This window comes from Pristiophorus japonicus, chromosome 2 (genome assembly GCF_044704955.1).
Source record: "Pristiophorus japonicus isolate sPriJap1 chromosome 2, sPriJap1.hap1, whole genome shotgun sequence".
NCBI classification, from domain to species: domain Eukaryota; kingdom Metazoa; phylum Chordata; class Chondrichthyes; family Pristiophoridae; genus Pristiophorus; species Pristiophorus japonicus.
Window position 1 is genome coordinate 53,570,816 of NC_091978.1, and position 27,265 is coordinate 53,598,080.

General features: G+C 45.7%; 1 protein-coding gene, 1 long non-coding RNA gene and 1 pseudogene across 2 annotated transcripts in view; 2 read left to right on the forward strand and 1 right to left on the reverse strand.

Moving 5' to 3' along the window:
- Nucleotides 1-8,999, forward strand: part of LOC139237983 (zinc finger protein 235-like) — a 69,543-nt gene extending 60,544 nt beyond the window's left edge. Inside the window, exons 2-3 of the mRNA XM_070867355.1 lie at nucleotides 5,932-6,207; nucleotides 7,542-8,999. Coding sequence (XP_070723456.1) covers nucleotides 7,888-8,904 — 1,017 coding nt within the window. The 5' untranslated portion in view covers nucleotides 5,932-6,207; nucleotides 7,542-7,887 and the 3' untranslated portion in view covers nucleotides 8,905-8,999. The remainder of the gene's footprint in view (nucleotides 1-5,931; nucleotides 6,208-7,541) is intronic.
- LOC139228691 (zinc finger protein 271-like) overlaps nucleotides 1-27,265 on the reverse strand; it is a 176,813-nt pseudogene that overhangs the window by 81,616 nt on the left and 67,932 nt on the right.
- Nucleotides 24,267-26,449, forward strand: LOC139238430 (uncharacterized). Its single transcript, XR_011588588.1, has 2 exons — nucleotides 24,267-24,457; nucleotides 25,528-26,449. It is a non-coding gene; the product is annotated as an uncharacterized lncRNA (long non-coding RNA).

Sequence of the window (27,265 nt, forward strand, 5' to 3'; positions counted from 1 at the left end):
AAGGTCCTCCCTTCCCACATTCCCGCGACCAGCAATTTTTGGCATGGTTTTTGTGTCTTTCACTGTGAAGACCGAAGCAAAATAATTGTTTTAAGGTCTCAGCCATTTCCACATTTCCCATTATTAAATCCCCCTTCTCATCTTCTAAGGGACCAACATTTACTTTAGTCACTCTTTTCCGTTTTATATATCTGTAAAAGCTTTTACTATCTGTTTTTATGTTTTGCGCAAGTTTACCATCGTAATCTATCTTTCCTTTCTTTATTGCTTTTTTAGATATTCTTTGCTGTTGTTTAAAATTTTCCCAATCCTCTAGTTTCCCACTAACCTTGGCCACCTTATACGCATTGGTCTTTGATTTGATACTCTCCTTTATTTCCTTGGTTATCCACGGCTGGTTATCCCTTCTCTTACTGCCCTTCTTTTTCACTGGAATATATTTTTGTTGCGCACGATGAAAGAGCTCCTTAAAAGTCCTCCACTGTTCCTCAATTGTGCCACCATTTAGTCTGTGTTTCCAGTCTACTTTAGCCAACTCTGCCCTCATCCCACTGTAGCCCCCTTTGTTTAAGCATAGTACGCTCGTTTCTGACACAACTTCTTCACCCTCAATCTGTATTACAAATTCAACGATACTGTGATCACTCATTCCGAGAGGATCTTTTACGAGGAGATCGTTTATTTTTCCTGTCTCATTACACAGGACCGGATCGAAGATAGCTTGCTTCCTTGTAGGTTCTGTTACATACTGTTCTAAGAAACAATCCCGTATGCATTCTATGAATTCCTCCTCCAGGCTACCCCGTGTGATTTGAGTTGACCAATCGATATGTAGGTTAAAATCCCCCATGACTACTGCTGTTCCTTTTTCACATGCCTCCATTATTCCCTTGATTATTCCCCGCCCCACCGTGAAGTTATTATTTGGGGGCCTATAAACTACGCCCACCAGTGACTTTTTCCCCTTACTATCTCTAATCTCCACCCACAATGATTCAACATTTTGTTCATTAGAGCCAATATCATCTCTCATAACTGCCCTGATATCATCCTTTATTAACAGAGCTACCCCACCTCCTTTCCCTTCTTGTCTATCTTTCCGAATCGTCAGATACCCATGTATGTTTAATTCCCAGTCTTGGCCACCCTGCAACCATGTTTCTGTAATGGCCACCAAATCATACCCATTTGTAATGATTTGTGCTGTCAACTCATTTACTTTATTTCGAATGCTGCGTGCATTTAGGTAGAGTGTTTTAATCCTAGTTTTTAAACCATGATTTTTAGTTTTGACCCCTGCTGCAGCCCCTTTATATTCAGTGGCCCTTTTTGTTTTTTGCCTTGGGTTTCTCTGCCCTCCCGTTTTACTCATCTCCTTTCTGTCTTTTGCTTTTGTCTCCTTTTTGTTTCCCTCTGTCTCCCTGCATTGGTTCCCATCCCCCTGCCATATAAGTTTAACTCCTCTCCAACAGCACTAGCAAACACTCCCCCTAGGACATTGGTTCCGGTCCTGCCCAGGTGCAGACCATCCGGTTTGTACTGGTCCCACCTCCCCCAGAACCTGTTCCAATGCCCCAGGAATTTGAATCCCTCCCTGCTACACCACTGCTCAAGCCACGTATTCATCTGCGATTCCTACTCTGACTAGCACGTGGCACTGGTAGCAATCCCGAGATTACTACTTTTGAGGTCCTACTTTTTTAATTTAGCTCCTAGCTCCTTAAATTCGTCTCGTAGGACCTCATCCCTTTTTTTACCTATGTCGTTGGTACCAATGTGCACCACGACAACTGGCTGTTCTCCCTCCCTTTTTAGAATGCCCTACACCCGCTCCGAGACATCGTTGACCCTTACACCAGGGAGGCAACATACCATCCTGGAGTCTCGGTTGCGGCCGTAGAAACGCCTATCTATTCCCCTTACAATTGAATCCCCTATCACTATCGCTCTCCCACTCTTTTTCCTGTCCTCCTGTGCAACAGAGCCAGCCACGGTGCCATAAACTTGGCTGCTGCTGCCCTCCCCTGATGAGTCATCCCCCTCAACAGTACTCAAAGCAGTGTATCTGTTTTGCAGGGGGATGACCGCAGGGGACCCCTGCACTACCTTCCTTGCACTGCTCTTCCTGATGATCTTCCATTCCCTAGCTGGCTGTGGACCCTTCACCTGCAGTAAGACCAACTCGCTCCACGTGCTACTCATGTCATTCTCAGCATTGTGGATGCTCCAGAGTGAATCCACAGCTCCAAATCCACAACCAATTGAACAAATACTTCGGTTCTGTCTTCACAAAGGAAGACACAAATAACCTTCCGATTGTACTAGGGGACAGTAGGTCTAGTGAGAAGCAGGAACTGAAGTATATCCTGATTAGGTGGGAAATTGTGTTGGGGAAATTGATGGGATTGAAGGCCAATAAATCCCCGGGGCCGAATAGTCTGCATCCCAGAGTACTTAAGGAAGTGGCCCTACAAATAGTGGATGCATTGGTGATCATTTTCCAACAGTCTATCGACTCTGGATCAGTTCCTATTGACTGGAGGGTAGCTAATGTAACACCACTTTTTTTTAAAATAAGGGAGAGAGAAAACAGGTAATTATAGACCAGTTAGCCTGACATCAGTTGTGGAGAAAATGTTGGAATCAATTATTAAGGATGAAATAGCAGCGCATTTGGAAAGCAGTGACAGGATCGGACCAAGTCAGCATGGATTTATGAAAGGGAAATCATGCTTGATGAATCTTCTGGAATTTTTTGAGGATGTAACTAGCAGAGTGGACAAGGGAGAACCAGTGGATGTGGTGTATTTGGACTTTCAAAAGGCTTTTGACAAGGTCCCGCACAAGAGATTGGTGTGCAAAATCAAAGTATTGGGGGTGATGTACTGACGTGGATAGAGAACTGGTTGGCAGACAGGAAGCAGAGAGTCGGGATAAACGGGTCCTTTTCAGAATGGCAGGCAGTGACTAGTGGAGTGCTGCAGGGCTCAGTGCTGGGACCCCAGCTCTTTACAATACATTAAAGATTTAGGTGAAGGAATTGAGTGTAATATCTCCAAGTTTGCGGATGACACTAAACTGGGTGGTGGTGTGAGCTGTGAGGAGGACGCTAAGAGGCTGCAGGGTGACTTGGACAGGTTAGGTGAGTGGGCACATGCATGGCAGATGCAGTATAATGTGGATAAATGTGAGGTTATCCATTTTGGGGGCAAAAACACGAAGGCAGAATATTATCTGGATGGCGGCAGATTAGGAAAAGGGGAGGTGCAATGAGACCTATGTGTCATGGTTCATCAGTCACTAAAAGTGGGCATGCAGGTACAGCAGGCGGTGAAGAAGGCAAATGGTATGTTGGCCTTCATAGCTAGGGGATTTGAGTACAGGAGCAGGGAGGTCTTACTGCAGTTGTACAGGGCCTTAGTGAGGCCTCACCTGGAATATTGTGTTCCGTTTCGGTCTCCTAATCTGAGGAAGGACATTCTTGCTATTGAGGGAGTGCAGCGAAAGTTCACCAAACTGATTCCAGGGATGGCTGGACTGTCTTATGAGGAGAGACTGGATCAACTGGGCCTTTATTCACTGGAGTTTAGAAGGATGAGAGGGGATCTCATAGAAACATATAAGATTCTGACTGGACTGGACAGGTTAGATGCGGGAAGAATGTTCCCGATGTTGGGGAAGTCCAGAACCAGGGGACATAGTCTAAGGATAAGGGATAGGCCATTTAGGACTGAGATGAGGAGAAACTTCTTCAATCAGAGAGTTGTTAACCTATGGAATTCCCTGCCGCAGAGAGTTGTTGATGCCAGTTCATTGGATATATTCAAGAAGGAGTTTGATATGGCCCTTACGGCTAATGGGATCAAGGGGTATGGAGAGAAAGCAGGAAAGGGGTACTGAAGGAATGATCAGCCATGATCTTATTGAATGGTGGTGCAGGCTTGAAGGGCCGGATGGCCTACTTCTGCACCTATTTTCTATGTTTCTATGTTTGCAGATTTCCATTACTAAATGAATAATTCAAAGAACTATGTAAGCCACAAGGATGGAATTATCTTAACTGCACCAATGTTCAGTGTTTGTTCTGAACACTACAATCTATGGATAGTACTTGCTAATACACCGTGATTTACTTTCTTGTTTTGAAAAATACTTGACAGTGGGCCAGATTTTGCGGTCAACCATGAACGAATGGTGTGAGCCATTCATTACACTTGCACTTGCCCACACACTGTCTGTGGGGTTATGCACTGGAACTTGCTGTGATTAAAAAGCATCCTCTCCAAGGGATCTAGGACTGGTGTGAACAGGGCAAGCAATCGTGTGTCTCCTGAACCAATCAGATTGAAGAATTGTTACTGAGCAGCGTAGGAAAAAAACCATTGGCAGAAAGATCGACAACTAGGGGACGCAGATTTAAAGTGCTTATCAAAAGGTAGCTATGGAAAAGGACAAGGATAGACCAGTGATAAAAGTTCTAAATTGGGAAAAAGCCAACTTTGCTAAGCTCAGAGGTGATTTGGCCATAGTGGACTGGAAACAGCTACTTGAAGGTAAATCAGTGTCATAGCAGTAGGAGGCATTCAAGGAGGAGATCCAGAGGGTTCAGGCCGAATGTGTGCCCTTAAATAAAAAGGATGGGACAAACAAATCTGGAGACCTCTGGATGTTGAAAGAAAAACAGGGAGGCTTATGACCGATACCGAGAGCTAAATGCTGCAGAATCTCTAGAGGAGTACAGAAAGTCCAGTGGTGAAGTTAAAAAGGATATTAGGAAAACAAAGAGAGAACATGAAACATTCTTGGCAAGTAAAATCAATGAAAACCCAAAGATGTCTTATAAATATATTAAGAGCAAGAGGATAACTAAAGAAAGGGTATGGACTATTAGAGACCATGAGGGTAATCTGTGTGTGGAGGCGGCAGATGTAGGTATGATTCTTAATGAATACTTTGCATCTGTTTTCACAAAAGAGCGGGGTGATGCAGACACTACTATCGAGGACGAGGAGTGTGAAATATTAAATGAAATAAACAGAATGAGAGAGGAGGTATTGGGGTTTAGCAGCTTTGAAAGTGGATAAGTCCCCAGGCCCAGATGAAATGTATCCCAGGCTGTTAAGTGAAGCAAAAGAGAAAATAACAGAGGCTTTGACCATCATTTTCCAATCTTCTCTGGTTAGGTGAGTGGGCAAATGCATAGCAGATGTAGAATAATGTGGATAAATGTGAGGTTATCCATTTTGGGGGCAAAAACACGAAGGCAGAATATTATCTGAATGGCAGTAGATTAGGAAAATGGGAGGTGCAACGAGACCTGGGTGTTATGGTTCATCAGTCATTGAAAGTTGGCATGCAGGTACAGCAGGCGGTGTGGAAGGCAAATGGTATGTTGGCCTTCATAGCTAGGGGATTTGAGTATAGGAGCAGGGAGGTCTTACTGCAGTTGTACAGGGCCTTGGTGAGGCCTCACCTGGAATATTGTGTTTAGTTTTGGTCTCCTAATCTGAGGAAGGACGTTCTTGCTATTGAGGAATGCAGTGAAGGTTTACCAGACTGATTCCAGGGATAGCTGGACTGACATATGAGGAGAGACTGGATCAACTGGGCCTTTATTCACTGGAGTTTAGAAGGATAAGAGGGGATCTCATCGAAGATTCTGACGGGACTGGACAGGTTAGATGCGGGAAGAATGTTCCCACTGTTGGGGAAGTCCAGAACTAGGGGACATAGTCTTAGGATAAGGGGTAAGCCATTTAGGACTGAGATGAGGAGAAAATTCTTCACTCGGAGAGTTGTTAACCTGTGGAATTCCCTGCCGCAGAGAGTTGTTGATGCCAGTTCATTGGATGTATTCAAGAGGGAGTTAGATATGGCCCTTACTCCTACACGTATTTTCTATGTTTCGGTGTTCTTTTGATTTTTTAATAGAATGATCATCTCCAGCCCAGGTTATTAAGATCAGCAGAAACAAATCGTACCTGCTAGAATGAACATGGTTCAGTCGTCAATCCGATCACAAATAAATCATGCAATATTCATCAATGTGATGTTTCAATGGCGCGGTGTTTACCCAGCATTCCCCGTGGGGAGAATGTCCCGCGCCCAAACGACAGAAGCACATCGCGCAGCCGCAGTGCCAGGCTGTGTTTCTGGAGACGCAGAGACGCTGAGACGAGCACAGGCTGGAGTCGGACTCCACACCAGGTGAGAATCAGCGGGACGCAGGGGAGTAATTGAACGGCAAGTGGTCGGGGAGGCTTCATAAACAACTGGCGTGAGCCGCAAGCCCCGAATCATAACCCGAAACTCCCGCGTTTGCAGCAATGCTTTTTCTCCCGGTAACAGGCCCAGATTTACCGCCATCTTTGTGTAGGAAGGTGGCAAGGTTCCGTGTGCAGCCCAATGATTCATTGCGTAACAGGGCGCATGCGCAGCTATCTTGCCACACGACTAACGAGTGGGCGGGGCTTCAGTGGCTGTTCCCAACCTGGTCCCAGTGCCCAGGAGTAAATATAAATATCATTGTCTCGTTTATTTTATTCTCACTCACCACACATCGTATTTCTCACCATCTCTCCTGAAGGCCCAGCTTACGGCACTATAACAGAAGAGCCCCCAGAGCTGGCCCAACCCATGTACAGTCCCAGGCTTAGAATCCTGTATACAATCCCAAGGTTAGAATCTCCATGTACAGTACCAGGCTTAGAATCCCATATACAATCCCAGGGTTCGAATCCCCATGTACAATCCAAGGCTTAGAATCCCGTATACATGCCCGGGTTGGAACCCGGCACGTGGAAGTGGAAAGTTCAGCCTCAGTGTTCCAAGTTTCACCGGTTACAGGCTGGAGAAAGGAATCATTCAAACTGATGCAGAGCTGTGTGATTGGTTCAGTCTGTGTATCACTGACAGGCCCTTGTAATTAATGTTGTCAGATATTCAAATTCCCAGTAACTCCAATCTTGAACATAAAAGAGGGGAGAGCTGAGTTCAAAGCAAACAGTCTCCTTGGAAATTCTCTGAGGGAAGGATCTGGTCAGCTTGAAACTCTGAAAGTAAAAAAACGGTTAGAAATTAGCAGTATTTGACCAATATTGACTCCCACAGGGATAGGGAATTCGATAATAAGGAAGGAACCGTTCAAAATTTGAAAGGTTTTCACAAAGGATTCGAGGGACTCTTACATTTGGGATCTTTCTTGATTTTTTGCTCTCCAGGAGAACAGACTTTCTCCTGTGACTATAGAGCCGTATTATTAAGCCATGATCTGTTTACTTGTTCATCTTCTGTTCAATACATTTGCTGAGTGAATTTAAATTTCAACCAGGTTTTCAGGCGTGATGCTCTATTCACACATCGACGGTGGGAGAGATGCTGTGGGGCACACGCTAAGTCCCTAGCTGAAAGTAATTAACAGATTGGGTTTTAGGTTAAATGATCATGGGCGTGTGAAGGAATGTTGTATAGAAACTAGAATTGCCTGTTCTGAATTTCTATCCTGTACTTACAATGATGACTTTTGCAAACTCCTTTTACAGGGTGTTAGAAGGGAAGGATTTACAGACGAGAAATTCAAACCAAACATCACATTAGGTCAATTCATCAGGACTTGAATATCATCGGCCTTTGAATGTGGAAGGAGAAATGTTTGTCTGTTCTGTCTGTGGGAAAGGATTTCAAACATCAGTGTGACTGGAAAAGCACGGAGACATGCACACCTGAGTAAGAGTGTTCCAGTGCACTGACTGTGGAAGGAGCTATAACCAGTTACACAACCTGAAAAAACATCGCACCATTCACAACGGGGAGAACTGTACACGTGTTCTGTGTGTGGACGAGGCTTCAACTGATTGTCCGCGAGTCTCTCCAGGTTGGACAAACACCATGGGGAGTCCGTGTAAATGTGGGGACTGTGGGAAAGGATTCATTTCCCCATCCCAGCTGGAGATTCATCGACGCAGTCACACCGGGGAGAGGCCGTTCATCTGCTCCGTGTGCGGGAAGGGATTCACTGATTCATCCAACCTTCTGAAACACCAGCGCATTCACACCGGGGAGAGGCCATTCACCTGCACCGTGTGTGGGAAGGGATTCATTCAATCACAACACCTCCAGACACATCAACGAGTTCATACTGGGGAGAGGCCGTTTAACTGCTCCGTGTGTGGGAAGGAATTCATTCAGTCACAACACCTGCAGTCACACCAGCGAGTTCACACTGGGGAGAGGCCATTCGTATGCTCCGTGTGTGGGAGGGGTTTCACTGAGTCAGCTACTCTGGTGAAACACCAGCAAGTTCACACTGGGGAGAAACCGTTCACCTGCTCCGTGTGTGAGAAGCGATTCGCTCGGTTATCCAACCTGCTGGCACATAAACGAGTTCACACTGTGGAGAGGCCATTCTCCTGTTCCGTCTGTGGGAAGAGATTCACTCTCTTAGCCGGTCTCCAGAAACACCAGCGAGTTCACACTGCGGACAGGCCATTCTCCTGCTCAGTGTGTGGAAAGGGATTTACTCAGTCATCCAACCTGCTGGCACACAACAAGCAAGTTCACACTGAGGAGAGACCATTCCGTTGCTCCGAATGTGGGAAGGGATTCGCTCTGTCATCCGGCCTCCAGAAACACCAGCGAATTCACACTGGGGAGAGGCCATTCACCTGCTCCAAGTGTGGAAAGAGATTCTCTCAGTCATCCAACCTGCTGGCACACAACAAGCGAGTTCACATGAAGGAGAGGCCGTTCCCTTGCTCCGTGTGTGGGAAGGGATTCGCTGTGTCATCCAACCTGCTGACACACCAGCGAGTTCACACTGGGGAGAGGCCATTCATCTGCTCCGTGTGTGGGAAGGGATTCGCTGTGTCATCCAACCTGCTGGTACACCAGCGAACTCACAATTGACCAGAGTTGGAGTCTACTGTTAATCGCATCTGGGACTGAACCATGTTCATTCTGGCAGTTGGGATTTGTTTCTGACAATGTTACTAACAATAGAATTGGGCTATAGTTTGATATTCTGTATAAATGTCAAATAAATCAGCTTTCTTTTAAACAAGTGCCTAGTCCATGATTTCTCAATGATTAGACGAGCTGATTGAGGATTTGTTATGAGCTGAGTGGAATCCTCAGCTGTTTAAAAGATGGATCTACAAGTTGACCAAGTCTGACATTCGCTTTCAGCCTATGGGAAATATTCTGAGAATCTGATATTGTCACGGGCCAAGACAGCATTGTTTCTTTAACATCAGTTTAATCAAACTCAATGGGCAATCCGAACTTCAAAGTGAAACGTTTCCTTAAAGCGGATGGTGTACCCAGTTCTGCAGCTCATTTCTCAAAGTGTTCATTCTTTATTAATTCATTCATTCTCAGGATGTGGGTGAACCAGCCAGCATTTATTGCCCATCCTTAATTGTCCCTTTTAGAAGGTGGCGGTGAGCCGCTACCTTCTTGAACCGTGCTGCAGTGTATGTGGTGAAGGTGCTCCCACAGCGCTGAGGTCAGGATGCTGCGTGACTTGGAGGGGAACTTGGAGGTGCCGGTGTTCCCGTGCAACTGCTGTCCTTGTCCTTCTACACGGTGGAGGTTGTGGGTTTGAAAGGTGCTGTCGGAGAAGTCTTGGTGACTTGTTGCTGTAGATGGTGCACACTACAGCCACAGTGGTCCTCATGTTTTTATCCAAGACGGGCCTCAGCCCAGTCATTTGTTCTCAATGTTGATGCAGTGGTTCAAGAGGTGCCAGGTATCAGGAGCAGTATGCAGAGGAGTCCAGTATCATGAGCAGTATCGTGAGCTGCCAGTAGCGGGAGTAGTATCGAGAGGTGCCAGGTAGCGGGAGTAGTATCGAGAGGTGCCAGGTAGCGGAGTAGTATCGAGAGGTGCCAGGTAGCGGGAGTAGTATCGAGAGGTGCCAGGTAGCGGGAGTAGTATCGCGAGGTGCCAGGTAGCGGGAGTAGTATCCAGAGGTGCCAGGTAGCGGGAGTAGTATCGAGAGGTGCCAGGTAGCGGGAGTAGTATCGAGAGGTACTAGGTAGCGGGAGTAGTAGCGAGAGGTGCCAGGTATCAGCAGCTGTATCAGAATGTGCCAGGTATCAGGAGCAGTATCCAGAGGTGGCAGGTATCAGGAGCAGTATCCAGAGGTGGCAGGTATCAGGAGCAGTATCCAGAGGTGGCAGGTATCAGGAGCAGTATCCAGAGGTGCCAGGTGGGAAGTCCTGGACGCTTCGCGCAGCCTGGACGATCGCGTGTGCAGGAGGTGTCTCCAGTTGCAGCAACTCGAGCTCCGTGTTTTGGAGCTTGAGCGGCTGCTGGAATCATTGCAGTGCATCCGAGTGACTGAGAGCAACGTGGATAGCACGTTTCTAGAGGTCATCCTGCAGCTTAAGAGTGTGCAGGGAGGGAGGGAGTGGGTGACCGCCAGACAGAAGAGGAGCACTAGGCAGGTAGTGCAAGAGTCCCCTGAGTCCATCTCGCTCTCCAACCAGTATTCTCTTCTGAGTACCAATGGGGGTGAGGGCGCCTCTGGGGAGTGCAACCACATCCAAGTCCATGGCACCACGGGTTGCTCAGCTGCACAGGGGATAGGAAGAAGAATGGAAGAACTTTAGTGGTAGAGGATTCAATAGTCAGGGGAGCAAACAGGCGTTTCTGCGGCCGCAGACATGACTCCGGGATGGTATGTTGCCTCCCTGGTGCCAGGGTCAAGCATATCACCGAGCGGCTGCAGGACATTCTGGGGGGAAGAGGGAGAACAGCCAGAGGTCGTGGTCCCTATCGGGACCAATGACATAGGTAGAAAGAGGGATGAGGTCCTACAGGCAGAGTTTAGGGAGCTAGGAGAGAGATTTAAAAGCTGGACCGCAAAGGAAGTAATCTCCGGATTACTCCCGGTGCCACGAGCTTAGTGAGTATAGAAATAGGAGGATAGAGCAGATGACTGCGTGGCTGGAGAGAGAGTGCAGGAGGGAGGGCTTTAGATTCCTGAGGCATTGGGACTGTTTCTGGGGGCGGTGGGACCTGTACAAGCCGGACGGGTTGCACCTCAACAGAGCCGGGACCAATATCCTCACGGGCGGTGGGGTGGGGGGGGGTTTGCTAGTTGGGGAGGGTTTAAACTAGCTTGGCAGAGGGATGGGAACCTGAGAATATATTCAGCAGTAGGGAGGGGAATAAAGCTGGAATTGGAAAGAAAAAATGTAGAAAGTGAATTTGAAAGACACAGGAAACAAGGGCTAGAAAGTAGTCAACAAGGAGGTCTGGCTACACTAAATGGTATATACTTCAATGCAAGGAGTATAGCGAATAAGCAGATGAGCTGAGAGCACAGATGGACACTTGGATGTATGATATAGCTATTACAGAGACATGGTTAAAAGAGGGGCAGGTATGGCAACTCGACATTCCTGGTTACAGGATTTTCAGATGGGATAGAGAGGGGGTTAAAAAGGGAGGGGGGTCGCTTCAGATGTGGTGCTAGATGACTGGAGGACTGCTAATGTGGTACCTTTGTTTAAGAAGGGAGAAAGGGATAGACCAAGAAATTACAGGCCAGTCAGCCGAACCTCAGTTGTGGGAAAATTATTGAAAAAATTCCTGAAGGACAGGATAAATCTACATTTAGAAAGACATCGATTAATCCGGGACAGTCAGCACAGATTTATTAAGAGAAGGCCGTGTCTGACTAACTTGATTGAATTTTTCGAGGAGGTAACCAGGAGGGTCGATGAAAGCAGTGCATATGATGTAGTGTATATGGATTTTAGCAAAGCTTTCGATAAGGTCCCACATGGCAGACTGGTCACAAAAGCAAAAGCCCATGGGATCCAGGGCAAAGTGGTAAGTTGAATCCAAAATTGGCTCAGAGACAGGAAGCAAAGGGTAATGGTTGATGGGTGTTTTGTTACTGGAAGGATGTTTCCAGTGGGATTCCGCAGGATTCAGTACTAGTTCCCTTGCTTTTTGTGGTATACATCAATGATCTAGACTTGAATATAGGGGGTATGATTAAGAAGTTTTCAGATGAAAAAAAAAATAGGCTGTGTGATTGATAATGAAGAAGAAAGCTGCGGATTGCAGGAAGATATCAATCAACTGGTCAGGTGGGCAGAACAGTGACAAATGGAATTTAATCCAGAGAAGTGTGAGGTAATGCATTTGGGGAGGGCTAACAAGGAAAGGGAATACACATTAACTGGAAGGACATTGAGAAGTGTAGAGAAACAAAGGGACCTGGCAGTGCATGTCCCTAGATCCCTGAAGGTAGCAGGCCAGGTGGATTAGGTGGTTAAGAAGGCAGACAGAATGCTTGCCTTTATTAGCCGAGGCAGAGAATATACGAGCAGGTGGGTTATGCTTGAACTGTATAAAAGGGGATGGAGTATAAAAGCAGGAAGTCTTGCTACAGTTATACAGGGTATTGGTGAGGCCAAATACTGCGTACAGTTTTGGTTTCCATATTTAAGAAAGGATATACTTGCTTTGGAGGCAGTTCAGAGAAGGTTCACTAGATTGATTCCGGAGATGGGGGGGTTGATTTATAAGGAAACATAGAAAATAGGTGCAGGAGTAGGCCTTTTGGCCCTTCGAGCCTACACCACCATTCAATAAGATCATGGCTGATCAGTCACCTCAGTACCCTCTTCCTGCTTTCTCTCCATACCCCTTGATCCCTTTTGCCGTAAGGGCCATATATAACTCCCTCTTGAATATGTCCAATGAACTGGATATATTCATTTCCGGTTGAGTAGGTTGGGTCTCAACTCATTAGAATTCAGAAGAATGAGAGGTGATCTTATCGAAACATATAAGATTATGAGGGGGCTTGACAAGGTGGGTGCAGAGAGGATGTTCCCACTGATAGGGGAGACTAGAACTAGGGGGCATAATCTTAGAATAAGGGGCCACCCATTTAAAACTGAGATGAGAAATTTCTGCTCACAGAGGGTTGTAAATCTGTGGAATTCACTGCCTCAGAGAGCTGTGGAAGCTGGGACATTGAATAAATTTAAGACAGAAATTGATAGTTTCTTAAACGATAAGGGAATAATAGGTTATAGGGAGCGGACAGGGAAGTGGACCTGAGTCCATGATCGGTTCAGCCATGATCTCATTGAATGGCGGAGCAGGCTCGAGGGGCAGTATGGCCTACTCCTGTTCCTATTTCTTATGTTCTTATGATAGGTGCCAGGCATCAGGAGCAGTATCAGAAAGTACCTGGTATCAGGACCAGTATCGAGAGGTGCCAGCTATCAGGACCAGTATCAAGAGGTGCCATGTATCAGGAGCGCTATCCAGAGGAGCAAGCTTTCAGGAGCAGTATTGAGAGGTGTATGGTATCAGGAGGTGCCACATATCGGGAGCAGTATCGAGGGATGACCATTATCAGAAGCATTATTGAGAGGTGCCAGGTATCAGGAGCAGTATCCAGAGGTGCCAGGTATCGGGAGCAGTATCCAGAGGTGTCAGGTTTCAGGAGCAGTATCGAGAGATGGCAGTTATCAGGAGGTGCCGTGTATCAGGAGGTGCCAGATATCGTGAGGTGTCATGTATCAGGAGCAGTATCAGGAGCCTGTATCAAAATTCCGTAGATTCAACAACGGTCCCAGCGATTGGAAGGTAGCAAATGTAACCCTGCTATTTAAGAAAGGAGGGAGAGAGAAAACCGGGAACTACAGTCCAGTTAGCCTGACATCAGTTGGCGGGAAAATGCTGGAATTCATTAATAAGGAAGTGGTAATAGGCCACGTAGAAATTGAGCAGACATTACAGGGTTTTTGAAAGGGAAATCGTGTTTAACAAATTTTTAGATGTAACTATCAGGGTAGATAAAAGGGAACCAGTAGATGTTGTATATTTGAATTTCCAAAAGGCATTTGATAAGGTGTCACATAAAATGTTGCTATGCAAGATAAGGGCTCATTGGGTTGAGGGTAATATATTAGCATAGATTGATAATTGGTTAACGAACAGAAAACAGAGAGTAGGAATAAATGTGTCATTTTTAGGTTGGCAGGCTGCAACTAGTGGAGTGCCCCAAGGATCAGTGCTGGGGGCCCAGCTATTTACGACTGATATTAATAACTTAGATGAAGGGACCGAGCACAATGTATCCAAGTTTGCTGACAAATCTAGGTGGGAATGCAAGCTGTGAGGAGGACACAGAGAGTCTGCAAAGGATATAGACAAGTTAAGAGAGTGGACAATAAGGTGGCAGATGGAGCATAATGTGGGGAATTCACTTTAGTAGGAAGGATAGAAAAACAGAATATTTTTAAATTGTGAGGAAATGTTAAATGTTGGTGTTCAGAGAGGTTTGTCGAAATCTCGATTCTCAATAAGACTCTGACACAAACAGCTCCGGTAGATGTTCCTTTAATAAGTTTTACTTGCTGCAAGGAAAAGCCTCGCTCAGTCAAAGGCTGAGCGAAAACTCTCACAATGGTACAAATTTACAGTATCTTTATACACTACAACAAACAAGTTATGGTTCCATCATGTGTATCGGTTCTGCCCTTGTGGTCAGCAAATACAGATAAGAGTTCTCCAATCATTTAATAGCACCACATCTTTGTTTAAGTCTTTACATATCTGTACAACCTCTATCTAGTCCTTCTGAGGTTTAGCATCGCAACAGTTATTAGTAGGGAGTACAACAGGACATTCTTTCTGTTATCTTGGGTGGTTATGTGCAAGGTTCCCTCACTCAAACAGATGGCTCCTGCTTTTCTTAATTAATCAGCTCTCAGTCAAGGTTAGCATGTTTATGCAGAAGCAGACTGTTCGCTGCAGGGGCTTCTGGGAGGACCGGGACTCATAGAAACATAGAAAATAGGTGCAGGAGTAGGCCATTCAGCCTTTCGAGCCTGCACCGCCATTCAATGAGTTCATGGCTGAACATGCAACTTCAGCACCCTAGTAGTAAGGACTACATCTAACTCCTTTTTGAATGTAGTCTTTACTACTAGGGTACTGAAGTTGCATGTTCAGCCATGAACTTTGGTGGTAAAAACAGAGAGACAGACTATTATCTGAATGGTGACAGATTAGGAAAAGGAGAGGTGCAACGAGACCTGGTACCGGGTGTCATGGTACATCAGTCATTGAAGGTTGGCATGCAGGTACAGCAGGCGGTTAAGAAAGCAAATGGCATGTTGGCCTTCAGAGCGAGGGGATTTGAGTACAGGGGCAGGGAGGTGTTGCTACAGTTGTACAGGGCCTTGGTGAGGCCACACCTGGAGTATTGTGTACAGTTTTGGTCTCCTAACCTGAGGAAGGACATTCTTGCTATTGAGGGAGTGCAGCGAAGGTTCACCAGGGAAGGCGGGGCTGACTTATCAAGAAAGACTGGATCAACTGGGCTTGTATTCACTGGAGTTCAGAAGAATGAGAGGGGACCTCATAGAAACGGTTAAAATTCTGATGGGTTTAGACAGGTTAGATGCAGGAAGAATGTTCCCAATGTTGGGCAAGTCCAGAACTAGGGGTCACAGTCTAAGGATAAGAGGTATGCCATTTAGGACTGAGATGAGGAGAAGCTTCTTCACCCAGAGAGTGGTGAACCTGTGGAATTCTCTACCACAGAAAGTTGTTGAGGCCAATTCACTAAATATATTCAAAAGGGAGTTAGATGTAGTCCTTACTACTAGTGGGATCAAGGGGTATGGCGAGAGCAGGAATGGGGTACTGAAGTTGCATGTTCAGCCATGAACTCATTGAATGGCGTTGCAGGCTAGAAGGCCGAATGGCCTACTCCTGCACCTATTTTCTATGTTTCTATATTTAGTGAATTGGCCTCAACAACTTTCTGTGCCTCAACGATCTGTGCCTCAATGCGAGGAGTATTTGGAATAAGATGGACGAACTAACTGCGCAGATAGCAGTTAACGGATATGATGTAATTAGCATCACGGAAACATGGCTCCAGGGTGACCAAGGCTGGGAACTCAACATCCAGGGATATTCAACATTTAGGAAGGATAGACAAAAAGGAAAAGGAGGCGGGTGGCATTGCTGGTTAAAGAGGAAATTAATGCAATAGTAAGAAAGGACATTAGCCTGGATGATGTGGAATCGGTATAGGTGGAGCTTCGGAATACCAAAGGGCAGAAAACGCTAGTGAGAGTTGTGCACAGATCACCAAACAGCATCAAACAAGAAATAAGGGATGTGTGCAATAAAGGTACAGCAGTTATCATGTGCGACTTTAATCTACATATTGATCGGGCTAACCAAATTGGTAGCAATGCGGTGGAGGAAGATTTCCTGGAGTGTATTAGGGATGGTTTTCTAGACCAATATGTCGAGGAACCAACAAGAGAACTGGCCATCCTAGACTGGGTGATGTGTAATGAGAAAGGACTAATTAACAATCTTGTTGTGCGAGGCCCCTTGGGGAAGAGTGATCATAATATGGTAGAATTTTTTATTAAGATGGAAAGTGACACAGTTCATTCAGAAACTAGGGTCCTGAACTTAAGGAAAGGTAACTTCGACAGTATGAGGCATGAATTGGCTAGAATAGACTGGCAAATGATACTTAAAGGGTTGACGGTGGATAGGTAATGGCAAACATTTAAAGATCACATTGATAAACTTCAACAGTTGTACATCCTTGTCTGGAGTAAAAATAAAACGGGGAAGGTGGCTCAACCGTGGCTAACAAGGGAAATTAAGGATAGTGTTAAATCCAAGGAAGAGGCATATAAATTGGCTAGAAAAAGCAGCAAACCTGAGGACTGGGAGAAATTTAGAATTCAGCAGAGGAGGACTAAGGGTTTAGTTAAGAGGGGGAAAATAGAGTACGAGAGGAAGCATGCTGGGAACATAAAAACTGACTGCAAAAGCTTCTATAAATATGTGAAGAGAAAAAGATTAGTGAAGACAAATGTAGGTCCCTTGCAGTCGGATTCAGGTGAATTTATAATGGGGAACAAAGAAATGGCAGACCAATTGAACAAATACTTTGGTTCTGTCTTCAAGAAGAAAGAGACAAATAACCTTTTGAATGTACTAGGGGACCGAGGGTCTAGTGAGAAGGAGGAACTGAAGGATATCCCTATTGGGTGGGAAAGTGTGTTAGGGAAATTGATAAGATTAAAGGCCCATAAATCCCCGGGGCCTGATAGTCTGCATCCCAGAGTACTTAAGGAAGTGGCCCTAGAAATAGTGGATGCATTGGTGATCATTTTCCAACAGTCTATCGACTCTGGATCAGTTCCTATGGACTGGAGGGTAGCTAATGTAACACCACTTTTTAAAAAGGGAGGGAGAGAGAAAACGGGTAATTATAGACCGGTTAGCCTGACATCTGTAGTGGGGAAAATGTTGGAATCAATCATTAAGGATGAAATAGCAGCGCATTTGGAAAGCAGTGACAGGATCGGTCCAAGTCAGCACGTATTTGTGAAAGGGAAATCATGCTTGACAAATCTTCTGGAGTTTTTTGAGGATGTAACTAGCAGAGTGGACAAGGGAGAACTAGTGGATGTGGTGTATTTGGACTTTCAGAAGGCTTTTGACAAGGTCCCACACAAGAGATTGGTGTGCAAAATCAAAGCACATGGTATTGGGGGTATTGTACTGATGTGGATACAGAACTGGTTGGCAGATAGGAAGCAGAGAGTCAGGATAAACGGGTCTTTTTCAGAATGGCAGGCAGTGACTAGTGGAGTGCCGCAGGGCTCAGTGCTGGGACCCCCAGCTCTTTACAATATACATTAATGATTTAGATGAAGGAATTGAGTGTAATATCTCCAAGTTTGCAGATGACACTAAACTGGGTGGTGGTGTGAGCTGTGAGGAGGATGCTAAGAGGCTGCAGGGTGACTTGGACAGGTTAGGTGAGTGGGTAAATGCATGGCAGATGCAGTATAATGTGGATAAATGTGAAGTTATCCACTTTGGGGACAAAAACACCAAGGCAGAATATTATCTGAATGATGGCAGATTAGGAAAAGGGGAGGTGCAACGAGACCTGGGTGTCATGGTTCATCAGTCATTGAAAGTTGCCATGCAGGTAAAGCAGGTGGTGACGAAGGCAAATGGTATGTTGGCCTTCATAGCTGGGGGATTTTAGTATAGGAGCTGGGAGGTCTTACTGCAGTTGTACAGGGTCTTGGTGAGACCTCATCTGGACTATTGTGTTCAGTTTTGGTCTCCCCAATCTGAGGAAGGACATTCTTGCTATTGAGGGAGTGCAGCGAAGGTTCACCAGACTGATTCTATGGATGGCTGGACTGACATATGAGGAGAGACCATATCAACTGGGCCTTTATACACTGGAGTTTAGAAGGATGAGAGGGGATCTCATAGAAACTTATATGATTCTGACGGGACTGGACAGGTTCGATGCGGGAAGAATGTTCCCGATGTTGGGGAAGTCCAGAACCAGGGGACACAGTCTTAGGATAAGGAGTAGGCCATTTAGGACTGAGATGAGGAGAAACTTCTTCACTCAGAGAGTTGTTAACTTGTGGAATTCCCTGCCGCAGAGAGCTGTTGATGCCAGTTCATTGGATATATTCAAGCGGCAGTTAGATGTGGCCCTTACGGCTAAAGGGATGAGGGGTTATGGAGAGAAAGCGGGAAAGGGGTACTGAGGGAATGATAAGCCATGATCTTATTGAATGGTGGTGCAGGCTCGAAGGGCCGAATGACCTTCTCCTGCACCTATTTTCTATGTTGGGAACAAACATTGAATCCCCGCTTACTCTTTGTTCCTGCAGCAAGATGGCTGCGCATGCACTTTCCTGTGAATCAAGATGGCGGCGCAGTGAACCTTCCTGCACAAAAATGACGGCCATTAACCTGGGCCTGTTATCGGTAGAAAGCCCCGAGCTGCAAACGTGGGTAGTTTACGTTATTATTCCGGGCTTGCGGCGTACACCAATTGTTTGTGAAACCTCCCCCGTCCATCTGCTGGACCAATACCCGCCTCCGCTTCTTACCCAATTTTTCGGAGCTCGGCTGTAGCCTTCTGTCTCTCTGCCATTGCATGTACCGCGCATGCGCCAAACCCAGTTGGGTTTCGTGCCTGCGCACTGTTGTCTGGGTGTGGCTCATTCAGGGAATGCTGGGTAAAGGCACTTTACAGCCTTCTGCACTAAACATCGATTTCAACAATTTCAGAGCATAACCGCATCTTTGGCTCCCTTCACCCCCACCCACCCCCAACCCTATGTTTTATTTTCTCCTTGTTTCCAATGGCAGATCATCATTATTGTGCCATTTACACCCTATCTTGACTAATCTTTTTCTAACTCCGGCCATTACCATTTCAATTCGGCCCATCATCCCTATTGCCTCTCTAATCTCTCCAGCCTTCCACCCTTTTGTTCTTTCTCTCCCTTACCTTTTCAGTGCTTCTTAAGAAAGTGTTCTTTTCGAACACTCGCCAATTCTGACGAAGGGCCGTCGACCTGAATCTTTAACTCTGTTTTTCTCTCCACAGATGCTGCCTGAGATTTCCAGCATTTTCTGTTTTTATTTCATATTCCAGCATCTGCAGTATTTTGCTTTTGTAATGCTGGGTAAAGACTGCGCCAATGGTGAATAGAACAGGATTTACTGGGATTGCATTGAGCACTGAACCATGTTCATTCAGGCAGCTAGACTTTGTTTCTACTGATCTTAATAACCCCTATACCTGGGCTGGAGATTAATATTCTGTAGAAATATTGAATAAATCCACTTTATTTCAAACTTTCAGTCTCTTGAGTATTTGATATCTGCATGATCAGAGGAGATTAATTGATGTTCTTTTACCCACTTCCAATTTTGGACCTTTTCTTACTCTGGATTATTTCAGTTCTGCTCTAGTTCACCTTCTACCACATCCAACCCAAGCTTGTTTCCTTTGAGTACATGGCTTGTGGGTATCATAGACTGAACTGCAGTGTCCCAGTTTGTACTCAACTGAAGTTCCTTTAAACCACCCCTTTATTGAAGTAAGATTTGAAATCCGTCAATTTCTGTATTATTTAACCCACTTTGGATCTGATTTCATAAAAAGCACTCCTCCACACATATTATGTGCGATAGCTTTTGAAATGTTCTAATTTTGATGGTCTTGTTGATCTACTGTATTGTTACTAACATACCTTGCACTATTTCTTTAATTGAGATAATATTAAAATACTTCCTTTATCAGGTCTTTAGCTCCTCCAATGATCCTTGTCAATAATCTTTGGTTAAGGGCTGGGGTTAGAGTTTAGGGGCTTGTGTTAGGGATTGGGTTTTAGATGCTGGGTTAAGAGTTAGAATATTGAAAAAAGCTTATGAGATAGTGATAGAGTTGCAAACCACTTTTGACAACGGCGGTATCACTAGACGAAGATCTATCTAGGGGGGAGGCCATCTTAGACTGGGTGTTGTGTAATGAGAAAGGATTAATTAGCAATCTCGTTGTGCGAGGCCCCTTGGGGAAGAGTGACCATAATATGGTGGAATTCTGCATTAGGATGGAGAATGAAACAGTTAATTCAGAGACCATGGTCCAGAACTTAAAGAAGGCTAACTTTGAAGGTATGAGGCGTGAATTGGCTGAGATGGATTGGCGAATGATACTTAAGGGGTTGACTGTGGATGGGCAATGGCAGACATTTAGAGACCGCATGGATGAACTACAACAATTGTACATTCCTGTCTGGCATAGAAATAAAAAAGGGAAGGTGGCTCAACCGTGGCTATCAAGGGAAATCAGGGATAGTATTAAAGCCAAGGAAGTGGCATACAAATTGGCCAGAAATAGCAGCGAACCTGGGGACTGGGAGAAATTTAGAACTCAGCAGAGGAGGACAAAGGGTTTGATTAGGGCAGGGAAAATGGAGTATGAGAAGAAGCTTGCAGGGAACATTAAGACGGATTGCAAAAGTTTCTATAGATATGTAAAGAGAAAAAGGTTAGTAAAGACAAATGTAGGTCCCCTGCAGTCAGAATCAGGGGAAATCATAACGGGGAACAAAGAAATGGCGGACCAATTGAACAAGTACTTTGGTTCGGTATTCACGAAGGAGGACACGAACAACCTTCCGGTTATAAAAGGGGTCGGGGGGTCTAGTAAGGAGGAGGAACTGAGGGAAATCCTTATTAGCCGGGAAATTGTGTTGGGGAAATTGATGGGATTGAAGGCCGATAAATCCCCAGGGCCTGATGGACTGCATCCCAGAGTACTTAAGGAGGTGGCCTTGGAAATAGTGGATGCGTTGACAGTCATTTTCCAACATTCCATTGACTCTGGATCAGTTCCTATGGAGTGGAGGGTAGCCAATGTAACCCCACTTTTTAAAAAAGGAGGGAGAGAGAAAACAGGGAATTATAGACCGGTCAGCCTGACATCGGTAGTGGGTAAAATGATGGAATCAATTATTAAGGATGTCATAGCAGTGCATTTGGAAAGAGGTGACATGATAGGTCCAAGTCAGCATGGATTTGTGAAAGGGAAATCATGCTTGACAAATCTTCTGGAATTTTTTGAGGATGTTTCCAGTAGAGTGGATAAGGGAGAACCAGTTGATGTGGTATATTTGGACTTTCAGAAGGCGTTCGACAAGGTCCCACACAAGAGATTGATGTGCAAAGTTAGAGCACATGGGATTGGGGGTAGTGTACTGACATGGATTGAGAACTGGTTGTCAGACAGGAAGCAAAGAGTAGGAGTAAATGGGTACTTTTCAGAATGGCAGGCAGTGACTAGTGGGGTACCGCAAGGTTCTGTGCTGGGGCCCCAGCTGTTTACACTGTACATTAATGATTTAGATGAGGGGATTAAATGTAGTATCTCCAAATTTGCGGATGACACTAAGTTGGGTGGCAGTGTGAGCTGCGAGGAGGATGCTGTGAGGCTGCAGAGCGACTTGGATAGGTTAGGTGAGTGGGCAAATGCATGGCAGATGAAGTATAATGTGGATAAATGTGAGGTTATCCACTTTGGTGGTAAAAACAGAGAGACAGACTATTATCTGAATGGTGACAGATTAGGAAAAGGGGAGGTGCAAAGAGACCTGGGTGTCATGGTACATCAGTCATTGAAGGTTGGCATGCAGGTGCAGCAGGCGGTTAAGAAAGCAAATGGCATGTTGGCCTTCAGAGCAAGGGGATTTGAGTACAGGGGCAGGGAGGTGTTGCTACAGTTGTACAGGGCATTGATGAGGCCACACCTGGAGTATTGTGTACAGTTTTGGTCTCCGAACCTGAGGAAGGACATTCTTGCTATTGAGGGAGTGCAGCGAAGGTTCACCAGACTGATTCCCGGGATGGCGGGACTGACCTATCAAGAAAGACTGGATCAACTGGGCTTGTATTCACTGGAGTTCAGAAGAATGAGAGGGGACCTCATAGAAACATATAAAATTCTGACGGGGTTAGACAGGTTAGATGCAGGAAGAATGTTCCCAATGTTGGGGAAGTCCAGAACCAGGGGTCACAGTCTAAGGATAAGGGGTAAGCCATTTAGGACCGAGATGCGGAGGAACTTCTTCACCCAGAGAGTGGTGAACCTGTGGAATTCTCTACCACAGAAAGTTGTTGAGGCCAATTCACTAAATATATTCAAAAAGGAGTTAGATGAGGTCCTTACTGCTAGGGGGATCAAGGGGTATGGCGAGAAAGCAGGAATGGGGTACTGAAGTTGAATGTTCAGCCATGAACTCATTGAATGGCGGTGCAGGCTAGAAGGGCCGAATGGCCTACTCCTGCACCTATTTTCTATGTTTCTATGTTTCTATGTTTCTAGACAGATTCTTGAACTATAGGGAGTTGAGGTTTATGGGGAACAGGCAGGAACGTGCAGTAGAAGCTAAGATCAGATATGTTCTTATTAAATGGCGGAGCAGGCTCGAAGGGTCATATGGCCTACTCCTGCTCCTATTTCTTATGTTCTTATGAATTCACATATGACTGCAGGGGTTTGAATTATGTTATTAATCACATCCAGGACTGAGGGATTTGTTAAGGGAAGGTCGTGTCTGACTAACTTGATTGAATTTTTTGAGGAGGTAACCAGGAGGGACGATGAAGGCAAAGCATATGATGTAGTGTATATGGATTTTAGCAAAACTTTTGATAAGGTCCCACATGGCAGACTGGTCATGAAAGTAACGGAACCCATGAGATCCAGGGCAAAGTGGCAAGTTGGATCCAAAATTGGCTCAGAGGCAGGAAACAAAGGGTAATGGTTGATGGATGTTTTTGCGACTGGGAGGATGTTTCCAGTGGGATTCCGCAGGGCTCAGTACTAGGTCCCTTGCTTTTTGTAATATACATCAATTATCTAGACTTGAATATAGGGGGTATGATTAAGAAGTTTGCAGATGATACTAAAATCGGCTGTGTGGTTGATAATGAAGAATAAAGTTCCGGACTGCAGGAAGATAATAATCAACTGGTCAGGTGGGCAGAACAGTGACAAATGGAATTTAATCCAGAGAAGTGTGAGATCATGCATTTTGGGAGGGCTAACAAGGAAAGGGAATACACATTAAATGGTAGGATACTGAGAAGTGCAGCGGAAAAAAAGGGACCTTGAAGTGCATGTCCACAGATCCCTGAACGTGGCAGGCCAGTAGATAAGGTGGTTAAGAAGGCATACAGAATGCTTGCCTTTATTAGCTGAGACATAGAATACAAGAGCAGGGCGGTTATGCTTGAACCTCATTGAGGGTATAAAATTATGAGAGGCCTAGATATAGTGCATAGAAAGGGCCTATTTCCCTTGGCAGAGGGGTCAAAAACCAGGGGGCATAAATTTAAAGTAATTACTTAGAGGGAATTTGAGGGGCAATTTCTTCACGCAGGGGGTTGTGGGGGTCTGGAACTCACTGCCTGAAAGGGTGGTAGAGGCAGAAACACTCATCAGATTTAAAAAGTAATTGGATGTGCACCTGCACTGTTGTAACTTGTAGAGTTACGGACCTTGAGCTGGAAAGTGGGATTAGGCTGGATAGCCTCTTGTTGGCCGGCATGGACACGATGGGCTGAAATGACCTCCTTCTCGGCGGTAAACGTTTATGATTCTATGACCCATGGCACACTTTGGTTTCTATGGGAATTATTAATTAATTTTCTCTCAATCAGATCAGGGAAAATCATTCTCCATTCACTTCTTGGGGCTTTCAATGGCGGTGCTACTACCCAGCATGCCCTGCGGAGGAGAATGTGCCCTATTTACACTGAGGGATTCCAGCGCCCAGGCCGGGCGTCATTTGGAGCATGCGCAGTGTGACTTTGATCAGAGCCGTGCGGGAGCTGGAAACGGACAGAAGGTGAAGAAGCGGTTTTTGCGGACTGTGAGAGGCGACGAGTGGCAGGGGGGGGGTAACGCACCCAGCGAGTGGGCTTCAGAAGCACCTTGTGTAGGCCGCAAGCCCCGAATAAGAACCTACAGGTTCCGAGTTTGCAGCTCCGGGGCTTTTCACAGGGACAGGGCCAGGCTAACGGCCGCAAAGTTTGTAAAGGAAAGGTGAGGTTTTGTGCGCCGCCATTTTAATCTACGGAGCAATAGAGCACATATGTGACCATCTTTGTAAAAGAACAAAGAGTGGGCGGGGCTTCAGGGTCCCCAGTGACAAGGAGAAAAAATTAGCGAGTCATTGATTTAATTCTCACTCTGCACACACGGGCTTTCTCAGCATCTCTCCTAAAGGTGCTGGTAAGTGCCGGGGTTACGGTTTACAGTCCACCAAATTTAACAGCAGGGCCCCAGATTTGGCCCTCTTGTGCTCAGAGACCAATCTTAGTTCAATGTGGAGTGTAGAAGGAGTTCTGATGAAATGACAACGACCAGAAACGTTAACTCTGTTTCCCTCCCCGCAGATGCTGCCTGAGTATTTAAAGTAGATTCTGTTGGGTTTTTTCAGATTTCCAGCAGCTGCAGTATTTTACTTTTATACAAGTGTAGAACTGAACCCAGCCAGAGTCAGCACCTTCAGGGGAGGAGAGGGAGGGGAACCTGTGAATGCAGAATTGAACCCAGCCAGAGTCAGCACCTTCAGGGGAGGAGAGGGAGGGGAACCAGTGATTGTAGAACTGAACCCCAACCAGAGTCATCATCTTCAGGGGAGGAGAGAGAGGGGAACCAGTGAATGTAGAACTGAACCCAGTTCTGACGAAGGGTCACAGACCTGAAACGTTAACTCGGTTTCTCTCCACAGATGCTGTCTGACCTGCTAAATTTCCAGCATTTTCTGATTTTATTTCAGATTCCAGCTTTTGTAGAACTGAACCCAGCCAGAGTTAGCATCTTCAGGGGAGGGGAACCAGCGAGTGTAGACCTGAACCCAGAGTTAGCACCTTCAGAAGAGGGGAACCAGCAAGTGTAGAACTGAACCCAGACAGAGTTGTGGAGGAAAAGTTGTTTTGGGATGTGTGGTGACTATGGATTTCAGCACGGGGAGGGAGGACAACATGTGGGATGGGGATTTCCAACTTTGGGGAACAAGAGAGGACAGAATGTTCCATAGAAATTAAAATTGTCTGTTCTGACTTTCTATCCTGTGCTTATATGATGGCTGTTCTAAACTCCTTTTACAGGTATTAGAAGTGGAGGATTTTCAAATGAAAAACTCAAATCAAGACCCGATAGAGTAACTAAATTCCTCAGAATCTGAATATCATCAGCCTTTGAATGTGGAAGGAGAAATGTTTGTCTGTTCTGTCTGTGAGAAAAGATTTCAAACATCAGTGTGACTGGAAAAGCACCGAGACACACACACCCGAGTGAGAGTGTTCCAGTGCACTGACTGTGGAAAGAGCTTTAACCAGTTATGCAGCCTGAAGAAACATTGCACCAGTCACAGCGGGGAGAAACTGTACACGTGTTGTGTGTGTGGACCAGGCTTCAACTGATCGTCCAACCTGGAGAGAGACAAGGACACCCGCACCATGGAGAAACCGTGGATATGTGGGGACTGTGGGAAGAGATTCAATTACCCGTCCCAGCTGGAAATTCATCAACGCAGTCACACGGGGGAGAGGCCGTCCATCTGCTCCAAGTGTGGGAAGGGATTCACTCAATCATCCCACCTACTGAGACACCAGTGGGTTCGCACTGTGAAGAGGTCATTCACATTCTCTGAGTGTGGGAAGAGATTCACCGATTCATCCACCCAGCTGAGACACCAGCACACTCAAACTGGGGAAGACTCTGTTCACTCAGTCACCCTGCTGACACACCTACAAGTTCACAAGTGACAGCAAGATTGGATTCTGCTGTTATTACTGCTGTTAATCACAGCCAAGACTGAACCATGTTCATTCTGACAGTTGGTGTTTGTTTCTGCTGATGTTAATAACCCCTAGAACTGGGCGGGAGTTTAATATTGTGGATATATAGCTGATTGTGTTCTTGGGACTGCAGTGTCCCTTTAAAAACCGCTGTCTGTGATCTGTTCCCTTAATTCAGGGACTCTCTTCAGAAATTTGTTTGCAATAAAATTATGAACTTTTACTTCAATCCTAAATTGATCGTTGGTACAAAATCTACATTTCAGTGTCTGAAAGGTTTCACTGATGCACATGTCCGATTTAGAAAATGCTGATTAATCCTTCCTGACAATTCTTACTGACTTGCACATTACACTCAGTAGCCCCTCCATTATCCACCAGACAGAAGGGGAATGGGAATTGGTGGAGAATCGAGAGCCCCGAATGTTGGTCCTCCCGTCTGGTACAGAAATCCCCTCGGCACGGGAATGGAGAGAAGTTAAGTCCAAGTAACGGGCTGAGTTTAATCTTTCTGGGCCTGTGGGTTGGTTTATATCAGACAAGGGATTAGTGTAAATGCAGTGACATCTCTTGCAAGGTTTTGCCCTGTGAAAATTCTGATGGATAGTTAGGAATGTGGGTAATGGAGATCTCCTGTATAAATAATTACAGAATCACAGCCTCCTTATCATGCACAGAGAGATCTTTACTCTGTATCTAACCCGTGCTGTACCTGCCCTGGGGGTGTTTGATAGGGCTGTGTAGAGGGAGCTTTACCCTGTATCTAACATTATCCGCTCCTCACCCACCAGTTCCCGGTTTCTCCTGTTTCGTTCCAGTCCGAAGCTCAACAAAGCGGCCCCACGGTCAACTCCGGGACAGGAAGTGAGTCAAGGAGAGTCTGTAAATAAAGGCAAATTGGTGACTAGTTGAGGAGAGCTGCTCACCAGAATTGGAGGGAAAGCTTATAACGAAGGACAGAATATTGAAAAAAAAAGAGTAGAGCCAGAGCCAGCATCTTCAGGGAAGGAAAGGGAGGGGCACCAGTGAGTGTAGAATTGAACCC